At 44.6% G+C, this 15610-nt stretch overlaps 1 protein-coding gene across 3 annotated transcripts in view; it reads right to left on the reverse strand.

Moving 5' to 3' along the window:
* Positions 1 to 15610, reverse strand: part of gramd2aa (GRAM domain containing 2Aa) — a 65426-nt gene that overhangs the window by 23693 nt on the left and 26123 nt on the right. For all 3 annotated transcript variants that reach the window (XM_048617268.1, XM_048617267.1, XM_048617269.1), the window contains exons 2-4: positions 12565 to 12681; positions 8249 to 8309; positions 5648 to 5720 (exon numbers count right to left, since the gene is read on the reverse strand). In XM_048617268.1, coding sequence (XP_048473225.1) covers positions 5648 to 5720; positions 8249 to 8309; positions 12565 to 12662 — 232 coding nt within the window. In that variant the 5' untranslated portion in view covers positions 12663 to 12681. The remainder of the gene's footprint in view (positions 1 to 5647; positions 5721 to 8248; positions 8310 to 12564; positions 12682 to 15610) is intronic.

Raw genomic sequence — 15610 nt, forward strand, 5'->3', positions numbered from 1 at the left:
AACATAGAACATAGAACATAGAACATAGAACATAGAACATAGAACATTACAGCGCAGTACAGGCCCTTCAGCCCTCGATGTTGCGCCGACCTGTGAAACCAATCTGAAGTCCATCTAACCTACACTATTCCATTATCATCCATATGTTTATCCAATGACCATTTAAATGCCCTTAAAGTTGGTGAGTCTACTACTTCTACAGGCAGGGTATTCCACGCCCTTACTACTCTCTGAGTAAAGAACCTACCTCTGACATCTGTCCTATATCTATCACCCCTCAATTTAAACCTACGTCCCCTCGTGCTAGCCATCACCATCTGAGGAAAAAGGCTCCCACTATCCACCCTATCTAATCCTCTGATCATCTTGTATGTCTCCATTAAGTCACTTCTTAACCTTCTTCTCTCTAACGAAAACAGCCTCAAGTCCCTCAGCCTTTCCTCATAAGACCTTCCCTCCATACCAGGCAACATCCTGGTAAATCTCCTCTGCACCCTTTCCAATGCTTCCACATCCTTCCTATAATGCGGTGACCAGAACTGTACACAATACTCCATGTGCAGCCGCACCAGAGTTTTGTACAGCTGCAACATGACCTCATGGCTCCGAAACTCAATCCTTCTACCAATAAAACCTAACACACCGTACGCCTTCTTAACAACGTTATCAACCTGGGTGGCAACTTTCAGTGATCTATGCACATGGACACCGAGATCTCTCTGCTCATCACACTACCAAGAATCTTACCATTAGCCCAGTACTCTGTATTCCTGTTACTCCTTCCAAAGTGAATCACCTCACACTTTTCCGCATTAAACTCCATTTGCCACCGCTCAGCCCAGCTCTGCAGCTTATCTATGTCCCTCTGTAACCTGCAACATCCTTCTGCACTATCCACAACTCCACCGACTTTGGTGTCATCCGCAAATTTACTAACCCATCCTTCTACGCCCTCATCCAGGTCATTTACAAAAATGACAAACAGCAGTGGCCCCAAAACAGATCCTGGAGGTACACCACTAGTAACTGAACTCCAGGATGAACATTTCCCATCAACCACCACCCTCTGTCTTCTTACAGCTAGCCAATTTCTGATCCAAACTGCTAAATCACCCTCAATCCCGTGCCTCCGTATTTTCTGCAATAGCCTACCATGGGGAACCTTATCAAACGCTTTACTGAAATCCATACACACCATATCAACCGCTTTACCCTCATCCACCTGTTTGGTCACCTTCTCAAAGAACTCAATAAGGTTTGTGAGGCACGACCTACCCTTCACAAAACCGTGTTGACTATCCCTAATCAAATTATTCCTTTCTAGATGATTATAAATCCTATCTCTTATAATCCTTTCCAACACTTTACCCACAACCGAAGTAAGGCTCACTGGTCTATAATTACCAGGGTTGTCTCTACTCCCCTTCTTGAACAAGGGGACAACATTTGCTAGTTTCCAGTCTTCTGGCACTATTCCTGTAGACAATGTTGACATGAAGATCAAAGCCAAAGGCTCTGCAATCTCCTCTCTAGCTTCCCAGAGAATCCTAGGATAAATCCCATCCGGCCCAGGGGACTTATATATTTTCACACCTTCCAAAATTGCTAACACCTCCTCCTTATGAACCTCAATCCCATCTCGTCTAATAGCCTGTATCTCAGTATTCTCCTCGACAACATTGTCTTTTTCCTGTGTGAATACTGACGAAAAATATTCATTTAGCGCCTCTCCTATCTCTTCGGACTCCATGCACAACTTCCCATGACTGTCCTTGACTGGCCCTAATCTTACTCTAGTCATTCTTTTATTCCTGACATACCTGTAGAAAGCTTTAGGGTTTTCCTTGATCCTACCTGCTAAAGACTTCTCATGTCCCCTCCTGGCTCTTCTTAGCTCTCTCTTTAGGTCCTTCCTGGCTAACTTGTAACTCTCAAGCGCCCTAACAGCCTTCACGCCTCATCTCTACATAAGCCTCCTTCTTGCTCTTGACAAGAGATTCAACTTCTTTAGTAAACCACGGTTCCCTCGCTCAACCACTTCCTCTTTGCCTGACAGGTACATACTTATCAAGGACACGTAGTAGCTGTTCCTTGGACAAGCTCCACATTTCAATTGTGCCCAGCCCCTGCAGTTTCCTTCTCCATCCTAAATCTTACCTAATCGCCTCATAATTGCCTTTCCCCCAGCTATAACTCTTGCCCTGCATTATATACTGATCCCTTTCCATCGCTAAAGTAAACGTAACCGAATTGTGGTCACTATCACCAAAGTGCTCACCTACCTCCAAATCTAACACCTGGCCTGGTTCATTACCCAGTACCAAATCCAATGTGGCCTCGCCTCTTGTTGGCCTATCTACATACTGTGTCAGGAAACCCTCCTGCACACATTGGACAAAAACTGACCCATCTAAAAGTACTCGAACTATAGCGTTTCCAGTCAATATTTGGAAAGTTAAAGTCCCCCATAACAACTACCCTGTTACTTTCGCTCCTGTCCAGAATCATCTTTGCAATCTTTTCCCCTACATCTCTGGAACTTTTCAGAGGCCTATAGAAAACTCCCAACAGGGTGACCTCTCCTTTCCTGTTTCTAACCTCAGCCCATACTACCTCAGTAGACGAGTCCTCATCAAACGTCCTTTCTGCCACCGTAATACTGTCCTTGACTAACAATGCCACACCTCCCCCTCTTTTACCACCTTCCCTGATCTTACTGAAACATCTAAACCCCGGAACCTGCAACAACCATTCCTGTCCCTGCTCTATCCATGTCTCCGAAATGGCCACAACATCGAAGTCCCAGGTACCAACCCATGCTGCAAGTTCACCCACCTTATTCCGGATGCTCCTGGCATTGAAGTAGACACACGTCAAACCACCTTCCTGCCTGCCGGTACACTCCTGCGACCTTGAAACCTTATTTATGACCTCACTACTCTCAACCTCCTGTACACTGGAGCTACAATTCAGGTTCCCATCCCCCTGCTGAATTAGTTTAAACACTCCTGAAGAGCATTAGCAAATTTCCCCCCCCAGTATATTGGTACCCCTCTGGTTCAGGTGTAGCCCATCCCAATTGTAGAGGTCCCACCTCCCCCAGAATGAGCCCCCATTATCCAGGTATCTGAATCCCTCCCTCCTGCACCATCCCTGTAGCCACATGTTCAACTGCTCTCTCTCCCTATTCCTCGCCTCGCTAGCAGGTGGCACGGGTAACAAACCAGAGATAACAACTCTGTTTGTTCGAGCTCTAAGCTTCCACCCTAGCTCCTTGATTTTCTGCCTTACATCCCCATCCCTTTTCCTACCTAGGTCGTTGGTGCCTATGTGGACCACGACTTGGGGCTGCTCCCCCTCCCCCTTAAGGAGCCTGAAAACACGATCCGGACCCTGGCATCTAGGAGGCAACACACCAACCGTGAGTCTCTCTCGTTCCCACAGAATCTCCTATCTGTCCCCCTAACTATGGAGTCCCCAATGACTAATGCTCTCCTCCTCTCCCCCCTTCCCTTCTGAGCAACAGGGACAGACTCTGCGCCAGAGACCTGTACCCCATGGCTTACCCCTGGTAAGAACCACTAGGCCAACATCTCCCCATTCTGTTTACTGTTATAAGTGCCACACAGATGTGAACAGTTGTTGTTTGTGACCTTACTGCATGGCCAGTAAGGAATTCTCAGCCCACTGGTTGAAGCAGAATGCATACAGTTTTGTTCTCCTGCATAGATTGTACAAATTTCTCTTCATCCAATATGTCATTTGCTGGGAATGCCCATCAGGAAAATCTAAATTACTGAACATGTAACACACAAAGCTAGAACATGAACCCTACAATTTCCAGACAATGAACATAAATGTAGCAGATTTAACATCAAAATATCCCATGGATTGTGGCTTTCATATCTCTCGCCGAGACAGCCAGTCAATCAGAAGGATAAAAAGTCCAAATTGCCAAAACAAGACATCATAAGAACATGCTGAAGATAGCCAGACAGGACTCGGTTTAGCCAAGGAAATGAGCTTTAACAAGAGGCTCAAAGTGGGCAGTGCAGAGGTGAAGTCCTTCATAATGCAAAAGTGGGAGGTGCATGGAATCTAAAGTGGGTGAAAGGATCAGACTTAGTGGGATGGATCAATGTCTTCCTTCTCCCAAAACTTCCTATGTTTCATGGGGTTATTTACACAGAAACAACTCTTTGATCTGTGTCACGGGAATGTTTTTCTGTCAACATCCCTTTGTGTGCAGTTAACCACATACACTGGTACTGCCAGCCTGTGGGTGAGGGCAAAGGAAGAGAAAAATTCACTTTGCATTTTTTTTTCCACCCTTCTCTCCCAGGTAGCAAACAGAGAACAACAGCACTGCGTGGAGCTGGAATAATATTAGACCAGGTTATAGGAGCAGGAGTAGGCCATTCAGCCCTTCAAGCCTGCTCTGACAGTCAATGTGATGTTGGGTGATTGTCCAACTCAGTACCCTGTTCCCATTTTCTACCTACACCTTGGATCCCTTTAGCCCTAAGAAATACATCTGGCTCCTCCTTGAAAGTCTTCAATGTTTAGGCTTCAACTACTCTCCATGGCTCGCCACACCCTGGGTGAAGAAATTTCTCCTCACCTCAGCCCGAAATGGTCTGCCCCATATCCCAAGTCTGTGACCCACTGGTTCTGGACTTCCTGATCATCAGGAACATCCTTCCCGCGTTTACCCTGTCTTTTCCCATTGGAAATGTATAGATTTCTATGAAATCTCCCTAATTCTTCTAAATTCCAATGAATAGAATCCTAACTGTTCCAGTCTCTCTTCATTTGCCAGTCCTGCTATCCCAGGAATCAGTCTGGTAAACCTTTGTTACACTCCCTCCATAGTTAGAACATCCTTCCTCAGATAAGGAGATCAAAACTGCATATGCTGTTCCAGATGTGGTCTCCCCAGAGCCCTGTACAATTGCAGCAAGATATCCCTACAATTGTACTCAAATTCTCTCACAATGAAAGCCAACATGGGGCGGCACGGTGGCTCAGTGGTTAGCACTGCTGCCTCACAGCATCAGGGACCTGGGTTCGATTCCACCCTCGGGTGACTGTTTGCACATTCTCCCTGTGTCTGTGTGGGGTTGCTCCGGTTTCCTCCCACAGTCCAAAGATGTGCAGGTTAGGGTGGATTGGCCATGCTAAATTGCCTGTAGTGTTCAGGAGTGTGTAAATTAGGTGGATTAGACATGGGAAATGCAGGGTTACAGGGAAAGGGTAGGGGAATGAGTCTGGGTGGGATGCTCTTCAGAGGGATAGTGTGGACTTGTTGGGCCAAATGGCCTGTTTCCACACTGTAAAAACAAACAGATCGAATACCATTTGCCTGCTGCACCTGCGCACTTACTTTCAGTGACTAATGAATGAGGACACCCAGGTCTCACTGCATTCCCCATTCAACATTGGTTGAAATAAAACACCTTTAAAAACTTTCCCCAGCCCAGAGGGGCTTAGCTTTTCTAAGCAGATGTCCCCTGCAATTATCAAACAAAATTTATTTCAAATATCCCAATGTTGATTTCACAAGCTTGCACATTAATTATTTCCAACATAAAAAGCAGCTATTTCATTCCCTGTCCCAGTGACACACTCTCTCTCTGTCCAAACTTACCTTTCCTTAACATCTCTTGCTCAGGAACTTCCTTGAAGAGTTTGTGATATTGAGAATTGCTTTTCCTTATCGTCTGAAAGAAACAAAGGCTTTAACACAGCACTCCTCACAACTTCAGGACATTTAAAGCTACTGCAGTGGCTATTTTTTTGGTTGGAATGTAGGAAATAGCACAACCAATATGTGTATAGTAAGATCCCATAAAGGCAATGTGGTTATCATCTGATAAACGGTTCAACCAAGCCAGTTTTGAGGGATGTGTGTTGGTCAGGAACTCCCCTGTTCTCCCACAAAGGGGGGCCAGCTGTGAGGGAAAGCGAGAGCCCAGATGATTATTGTCTCACATGAAAGAGTACCTCAGACGGTGCAGCTGTCCGACTCTTGGTCAGTTGCCATTTGTTACATCGCAAATCTCTCGAGTTGGTCATCCTGTTGTACATCCTTGTGACCTACCGCTGCTCTCTCACTGCAGCGCTGTCCTCAAAATTATATAATTAGGTCAAACAGAGCACCACGACTCAATATTTTATCCAAGAGACCAGACATAGTCATTGTGAGCTTTGGGGTTAATAAGTGGGGAGTGAACCCAGATCATTGACTGAAACTCCCTGATTCACTGCCCACAATAGATTGCCAATTCCCTCATTTACAACAATATTCTGACCTGAAACAGAGATTCAAAAATGCCAATATTTTCACAGAATCATAAAATCACAGAATAGAATTCCTAATTCACGGAATTTGTCAAGCAGTAAGGAATGAGTAGGTCTGTAATGTGTGGGGATGGTCAGTCACAACTCTGTCTGACAGGGCCACAGGAGCAAGGGGGAGTAGGAGTCACTATAAAGGGGTCGGGGAGGACAGGACAGAACAATACTATCTAGGCTGTATTGTGTAGATGGTCAGGAGTCAGAAGGTTAGCAATCTAGCATGATGTGGGGGGGAGCGGGGTGTTGTTAGTGGGGAGTCTGTGGGTGGTGCCTTGCAATGGTCAGGGGTCAGAGGTTGACAGTGGGCTGTGAGCTGGGTCAGGGGTCAGAGGGGCAATAATATGTATTCTGGAAGTTGTCAGGAGGGGTCAGAGGGCAGTACTGCAGTGTGAAAGGAGCGATGGGTCACAATACAGCTGTAAATCCGATTCTCCACATATCCAGCATCTACAGAGAGCAGAGAACCTGGGTCTGTACTACAAGCTTGGTGGGTGTTCACGTCCAAAACCCAGGTTTGGCTTCTTCCTGGATAGTGAGGATGGTGTCAGGGAGTAACACACACCCACTTTCACAAAGAGCTGTTCACCTCATGATGTTACATTTAAGTGGCCCCTCTCCAGACCATGAGCAACAACATGGAGCTTGGACTTCGCCGACTTACAACACATAGAGGTTTCTTTCCTGTTATTTAATGGCTGGTGGGCATCACCGGTGTTTAGTCCTTAATTGCCCAGAGTCAACATGGGCTCACACATTGGCCAGACCAGGTAAGGATGGCAGGTTTCCTTCCCTAAAGGGGTATTAGTCAATCAGATGGGTTTTAAATAAAATAAAACAGTGGTCAACATTAAACACTTCTTTTATTGAATTCAAATTTCACCATCTGCCACAAGGGGGGTTTAGCCCAGTGTGTTAGCTGTCTCTCTGGGTGACCATTCCAGTGCCATCAGGCTAATTCCAGGGATGGCGGGTCTGACATATGAGGAGAGATTGACTAGGTTAAGATTGTTTTTGCTGGAGTTCAGACGAATGAGGAGGGGGGAATCTCAGAGACATATAAAATTCTAACGGGACTGGACAGGGTAGATGCAGGGAGAATGTTCCCGATGGTGGGTGTGTCCAGAACCAGGGGTCACAGTACGAGGATTTGGGGTAGACCATCTAGGATGGAGATGAGGAGACATTTCTTCACCCAAAGAGCGGTCAGCCTGTGGAATTCATTCCCACAGGAAGTAGCTGATTCCAAAACATTGAATATATTCAAGAGGCAGCTAGATATAGCACTTGGGGCCACTGGGATCAAAGGTTTTGGGGAGAAAGCAGGATTAGGCTATTGAGTTGGACGATCAGCCATGACCGTGAATGGTGCAGCAGGCTTGAAGGGCTGAATGGCCTCCTCCTGCTCCTATCTTCTATTTCTGTACACCACTATGCTTCCAGCTCCCTTTTGTTTAAGGATAAGAGGGGAATCCAGAACAGTGAGAACATGTTGCTAAGAATAGCTTCCATCCTCCTATAGAATTCCCTGTTTGCTGAGATTTGACGTTGCCAATCACTAAGAAAGTGGGGGTTTGACCCTCAGGATTTGGTCAGTGCTCAGTAAATGGAGACTCTCAAGCTGCTCACTGCTGCTGGACATATTCCTGGTGTCCACCTTTAGCTATCCCTCCCCATCAAACAGCCCTCTTTATACTTTATAAGCAATAATCAAGGCAGGGACACACATGGCATCCTGGTTTTGTTTGAATGGGTTTGCTCCCAGGTAATGGCTCACATAGTGAGCAGGAGAGAGCCAACTGTGATTCCCAGAGACTCTGGGGAAATCTCGGAGAACAGGTAACCCTGAGCTAACCTCATACTCTGACACTGGGAGATCTCGAACAACACTCACTGAGCCACGGTGAAATCTCTTCGAATCGTCAGAGTTCAGAGAATCGTTTAACTTCAGGTCCCTGTGAATAGACAAAAACAAACACTGGTCAATTGTCAAAATAATGAACTGGGTGAATCACCTTAACCACAGAGATGTGAAAGGTTTGATTCTCATGTATTCATACAGTCATGTACTCAGATTCATACAGCACGGAATCCCAGACTGTGGCTTAGTTTGTCTGTGAGAGTACACGTAAACAGAGATGTTCATCTAGGAGTGCACACAGAGCTTCATGTTACAGTGAGCGCTCTACACTATAGATTGAGCTTCTACTTGATTTGGACATTCTCTTCAATGTAAGTTGAAACAAGTTTGCCATCATCAGGCTGAGCCCAGTCTTTCCAAGGTCCAATGGGGAACAGCTGGTCCTAAAGCCAGAAATTTGGGAGAATAGACGTAGTTCCTCAGAGCATGCTACACTGCCACAGATGCTCACTTTCTGTGCTACAACCTGGAATTCCACAGATATTCTCCATCTAAAGGAAATCTCTGTTTCTTTTCTAATCTTCTTGCAAAAGTAAACAACTTCACATTTTCCCACATTGTACTCTACCTGCCAGATTTCTGCCCACTCCCTCAATCTCCTTATGTCCTCTGCACAACACACTTTCCTGCCTATCTTTGTGTCATCTGTAAATTGATCCACTCCCCTCGTCCAATTGTAAGTTTATATTTAAATGAGTACATTTTGACTTGGCAGTGAAGGAACAGTGACATATTTCCAAGTCAGGATGCTAAGTGGCTTGAAGGACTAGCCCTGGATGGTTTTATTTGCTCGTTACTGCTTCACGATAAACAGAACATTCAACGAGCACGGAGCATGACTGGGTCATTCAGCTCCTTGAGCCCCAGTTCTGCCATTCAACAGGTTTATGGCAATTGGAGTGTAACCAGAAATCCAGATTCCTGCCTTTCCCTCCCCCAATAACTTTTCATCACAACGTTCACCAAGGATCCATCCACCAAACACTCAGCTTCACAAAGACAGCTCCAAAGGCTCATGACCCTCCAAGAGGAAAAATAAAATTGCTTCATCTCTGTTGCTGGACTAGTGACACTGAGCCCTAACATTCTGGGAGTTTGGATTAGAATGCCAGTGAAATATGAATTCAAGCAAAAAAAAAAAAAAAACAGAAATAAAGAGCTAGTCCAATGGAGACCATTGTTGTAAATGCTGACTGGGATCATACATTTCTATCAAGTTGTCTCATACTGTTCGAAATTCCAGTGAATACAGGTGTCGCTGCTCCAACCTACCCTCATTTGACTATCTGGCCAGTTCAGGCATTAGTCTGGCAAACCTTCTCTGGAGATCTTTATGAGTGATAGGATCCTGGGTGGAATGATGTCTCAGTGCCTCACAGCACCAGGGACCCATGTTCAATGTAACCCTCAGGTCACTATCTGTGTGGAGTTTGCACATTCTCCCTGTGTGGGTTTCCTCTGGGAGCTCCGGTTTCCTCCCACAGTCCAAAGATGTGCAGGTTGAGTGGATTGGCCATGGTTTATAAAATAAGCCCATTAGGGGTAGTGGGTGTTGGTCGAGTGCTCTTCGGAGGGTCAGTGCTGACTCAATGGGCAGAATAGCCTCTTTCTGCACTGTAGGGATTCTATGAATGGCAACAATCTGCTAACCTTTACCCTCAGAGAAGTGATGATTAACAGGAAGAAGTGCGTATATTGGACGTTTTCACACTCCAGTTATTACTCTGTCAGCAGCCATCGCTGATGTCTTCACATCCCTCCCCAGATTCTTCTCATTAGCTAATATATCAGTGTTAATGGCCCAGACAGACAGACTGGCTGACCTGCCTTTGCAATGATACTTGTGAATATTGTGACCAAATAACCGCAATGGGAGCAACACAAAGATTCCAAATCCATGTTCAGTCAGTCACCAGAACAGCTACATCCTAACCATCAACTAACTAAACCCATCTCATTCAGGGCAAGCTAGGTGTCCTGTTTCACAGTGAGTATGGTCCTCAAGACTCGTCACATTTACAATCGTGCAGAATGTTTTCTTTTTATTCATTCAAGGATGTAGAGTGGTTCATGTATGGAATGAACTGCCAGAGGAAGTGGTGGATGCAGATACAGTTACAACATTTAAAAAAAAAACATTGGATAAGTTCATGAATGGGAAAGGTTTGGATGGATACAGAGGTAAATGGCACTAGTGGGACATGGTCAGCATGGACTACTTGGACTGAAGGGCCTAACTTGGCATTTTTATTCATGTTTCATTAGAATCATAGAATCCCTACAGTGTGGAAGCAGGCCATTCGGCCCATCATGTCCACACCAACCCCTCCGTGCAAGCACAATGTTTGGAAAAGGCAGATTTTTTAAGCACTTCTGCCTCATTTGTTAGATAAATGGATGAATGACCTTTCATTTATATCCCTGCACTTTTAGAATTCCCTACTGGAGGAAATGTCATTTTTTTTTTCCATTCTGCCTCCCATGGAATCCTTTGCAACAGCCCTTTAAGATCACCACTTAATTTTCTACCACGCTCTTTATATGTACCTATCGCAGGCAGCATTTATTGCCCATCCCTATTTGCCCAGAGGGCAGTTAAGATTCAATCACATTGCTGTGGGTCTGGAGTCACATGTTAGGCCAGACCAGGCGAGGATGACAGATTTCCTTCCCTAAAGGACATTAGTGAACCAGATGGGTTTTCCCAACAATCAATAATGGATTCACGGTCATCATTAGATTCTTAATTCCAGATATTTATTAAATTCAAATTCCACCATCTGCCACGGTGGGATTTGAACCCGGATCCCCACAACATTATTTGGGTTTCTGGATTAACAGTCCAACGATAATACCACAAGGCCATCACCTCATTACTGACTTTTCACCTAAAGGGAACAGTTATTTTCTATCCACCCTGTCTATGTCTAGCTGATGAGGGAACCAACTAGAGGGGCAAACAGACTTGCCTTTAGCCTCACTAACCTGCCTGCAGCAGATGTAGCTCTCCATGACAGTATCAGTAAGAGTGTGGAGACAGTACATGTGGAGACAAAGTCCTATCTTCACACCATGTTGTGTGGAACTGTAACCATGTTAAATGAGTTATTTCTGAACAGCTCCAGCAACTAACGACTGAGCATTCCTGACATGCTGTGGGTCATCAGCATCAGCATCTGCAGAATTGTACTTTAGCACAATCTGCAACCTCATGGCCTGACAAATCCCGCACTATCATTACCATCAAACCAGGGGACATCAGTAAAGTGATGGAAGGTGTCACCAATAGTGCTATCAAGCTCAGAAATAACCTGCTCAGTGACGCCCAGTTTGGGTTCTGCCAGGGCCACTCAGCTCCTGACCTCCTTACAGCCTCGGTTCAAATATGGACAAAGGAGCTGAATTCCAGAGGTGAGGTGAGGGTCACAGCCCTTGACATCAAGGCTACGTTCGATCAAGTGTGGCATCAAGGAACCCTAGCAAAACTGGAATCAATGGCAATCAGGGGCAAATATTCCGCTGGTTGGTGGCATACCAGGCACATGGGAATTTGGCAATGACCATCATCAACAAGAGAGAATCTAACCATTGCCCTTGAAATTCAACAACATCAATGTCATGAAATCCCCCACTAACAACATCCTGGGGGTTACCATTGACCAGAAACTCAACTGGATTAGCCATGTAAGTGCAGTGGCTACAAGAGCTGGTATAGGCTAGGAACCCTGCAATGACTAACTCACCTCCTGACTCCCCAAAGCCTGTCCACCATCTACAAGGCACAAGTCAGGGGTCACTTGCCTGGATGAGTGCAACCCCAACAACACTCAAGAAGTTTGACACCATCCAGGACAAAGCAGCCACTTGATTGGCACTACATCCACAAACATCTGCTACCTCCACCACCGATGCTCAGTAGCAGCAGTGTGTACTATCTACAAGATGCACTGCAAAAATTCACCAAAGATCCTCAAACAGCATCTTCCAAACCCACGACCACTTCTATCTAGAAGGACAAGGACAGCAGATACATGGGAACACCACCACCTGCAGATTCCCCTCCATGCCATTGATCATCCCGACCTTGGAAATATATTGTCGTTCCTTCACTGTTGCTTTGTCAACATCCAGGAATTATCTCCCTCAGGGCATTGTGTGTCATTCCACAGCAAGTGGACAGTAGCAGTTCAAGATGGTAGCTTACCATCGACTTCTCAAGGGCAACTAGGGACGGGGCAATAAATGCTGGAGCTGCCATGTCCCATGAATTAATAATAAAAAAAAGTTACCTATGGCGTGAACGGGATTCAAAACTCTCCTCTTCCATCGAGGTCTCCAGTATATCCAGGGTGGGTGAGGGGCTGCCATCGTGCTGCACAGGCCCCATGTCAAATGGTGATTTCAACCTGGAACCACACGAGCAAATCGATTAACTACCATTCCATCCATCAGTAGCCTCACTCCGCTGGGTAAAACCGACACTTTATTTCACAATTTACGTTTATAGAGCATCTTTTATGTATTAAAACATCCTGAGGTGCCACAATAACATTTAACCCCAGGCCCACATGAGGAGGTTTTAGGTCAGGTGACCAAACATCAATGAACTGTGTTTTAAGGACTATCCTAGAGGAGCAAGTGTGTGATGAGTGAGTGGTGTAGTGATAATGTTACCGGTCCATTAATTCAGATGCTCAGGAGGCAAATCTCACCACAACAGCCAGTGGAACTTAAATTCAATTCAGAAATCCGGAATTTTAAAAATAATTATTTAGTAGAACAGAACTCACAAAACTCAAAAGTAAGTTTTAATAATGCTGACCATGACAACCATCATCGATAGTTGTAAAAACTCATCTGTTTACTAATGTCCTTTCAGAAGGGGAATCTGAGGTTCTGGAGTAAATTTGTAGGAAATCTGCTGTCCTACCCTGGTCTGGCCTATATGTGACTCCAAACCCACAGCTGCCCTCTGGGATGAGCACACAAACCATTCCTTTCAAGGGACCACTTAGAATGCACATCCAACACCGGCTTCACATCCTATGAAGGAATAAAGTATGTAAAAAAACAGACACATTTAACAAATGAAATTCCAGATGTTAGAGCCTAGGCAGTGGAATAGGTGCCTGTCAACAGTGGAGCAAACAAAAACTGAGAATGAGAGACACAAATTGAATTGAATTAGATTTATTGTCACATGTACTCCAATGAGTACAGTGAAAAGTTTACAAATCGTCACTTACGGCGCCATCTTAGATACAAGGTACCTTGGTTCATATTCTTCAGTACAAGTACTTAAGAAAATAAATGGGAAAAATAAAGGAATAAAAAGTCCAGCATTACAGATCATAGGAATAAATTAGAAAATAGAGAAATAAAAAGTTCAGAACAGTCATAGTGTCACAGAGATGGAACAGCACAGAAACAGACCCTTCGGTCCAACTTGCCCATGCCGACCAAATATCCCAAATTAATCTAGTCCCATTTGCCAGCATTTGGCCCATATCCTTCTAAATCCTTCCTATCCATATACCCATCCAGATGCCTTTTAAATGTTGTAATTGTACAAGCCTCCACCACTTCCTCTGGCAGCTCTTTCCATACATGCACCACCCTCTGCGTGAAAAAGTTGTCCCTTCGGTCCCTTTTAAATCTTTCCCCTCTCATCTTAAATCTATGCCCTCTAGTTTGGACTCCCCTACCCTGGGGAAGAGAACATGGCTATTGACCCTATTCATGCCCCTCACGATTTTATAAACCTCTATAAAGTCATTCCTCACCCTCTGATGTTCCAGGGAAAATAGCCCCAGCCTATTCAGTATCTCCCTCTAGCTCAAACCCTCTGACCCTGGCAACATCCTTGTAAATCTTTTCTGAACCTTTTCATTTTTAACATCATCCTTCCCTGTAGGAACTCCTTCCAACATAGTCCACCTTGGCACCTGGCCTCCAGTCTGTGTCGAGCCTTGACTCCAGACCACACCAAGTTTCACCTCGAGGCCAGGAGACCACTCTGAAACCACCTCAAGGCCACAAAGGTTCTGGAGAGTTGCAAGACTGATGGAGGTCACAGAGGGAGAGGCATGTAACATGTGGTAAACATTCCTAAGTTAGACCATTTTATTCAGGTTAAAACTAATAGTTCTACTATAAAACAATTACATAGAATACAGAAAAAGAGCTACAATGGAACACTTGATTTTCACAGGAAATGAAACATTAAAGTGTTTAGTAACATTTCCCTCAAACAATTTATGGATAATGCCTCACACGCGAGAGATATTTAAAGCATAGAAACGAAAGTCAAGGCTCCTATTTCACTCACTGCCTGTCTTTTCTTCAATCTTAAAGAGAACTTAACAGATTATAAATCAAATACTCCCCAATGATTCAGTAATTGATCAGTTCACATAGTTCTGGTCAGGCTGACAGTTTCCTAGCATACCTACTGGCTCACTAGCTTTTCCCAGCTGACCACAGGATAGAGTGATGTTAAATAAAGTATACAATCTCCTCTAAGCATCTCAAATTCCATTATGCTCTTCAAATGAAGCCATTCTAACTGTATAGCATATCCAATCAAACCAGCCAGCTCTCTCACACACAGTGTTGGATATTGTTCAGGCTTCTTAGTGAAGTATGGCCCATTAAGAAAGTCCAGATAACTTTCCACTCAATGTTAATCTACAATCCACCATAAAGTCACCTTACACAACACTGGAGGTCATTAATGTTACATTGTGAGAGGTAATGGTTCACAGACTGACCACACATCTGTATTTTCTACATCTGCAGGCCTGGGGTTCTGAAGCATTTCTCTTGAATGCTCCTAAAACAATATCAGTTACTACAAACGCTCAGAAACCACTCCTGAATCTTAGCAAATGACTAAACAGGAAACAAAGACAGCCACAACTCCATCCATTTTTGTCAACTGACATTCTCAGCTACAAGTTCCAACACACCAGACTGTTTGCCTCTCCCTGAAAGAAGAACTCTATTTTTCATTCATTCCTGGGATGGGGTCATTGCTGATGAGGTCCATTTAACCATTTCTAACTGCCCTTGAACTTAGCAGCTTGCTGGGCTATTTCAGAGGAAAGTGACAAATCAGCATTGCTGTGGGTTTGGAGTCGCGTGTAAGTCAGACTGGATCAGGTTGGAGGATTTCCTTTCCTAAAAAGGACATTAGTGAACCAGATGGGTTTTTACAACAATTGGTAATGGCCACGATTGGACTAGCTTTTTATTTCAGATTTTTATTTGATTTAAATTTCAGTGGAATTTTAACCAATGAATTAGGAGCTTGGGTTCTGGGTTATTACATCAGTG

Source organism: Rhincodon typus, chromosome 36, assembly GCF_021869965.1.
Source record: "Rhincodon typus isolate 14 chromosome 36, sRhiTyp1.1, whole genome shotgun sequence".
NCBI classification, from domain to species: Eukaryota; Metazoa; Chordata; class Chondrichthyes; order Orectolobiformes; family Rhincodontidae; genus Rhincodon; species Rhincodon typus.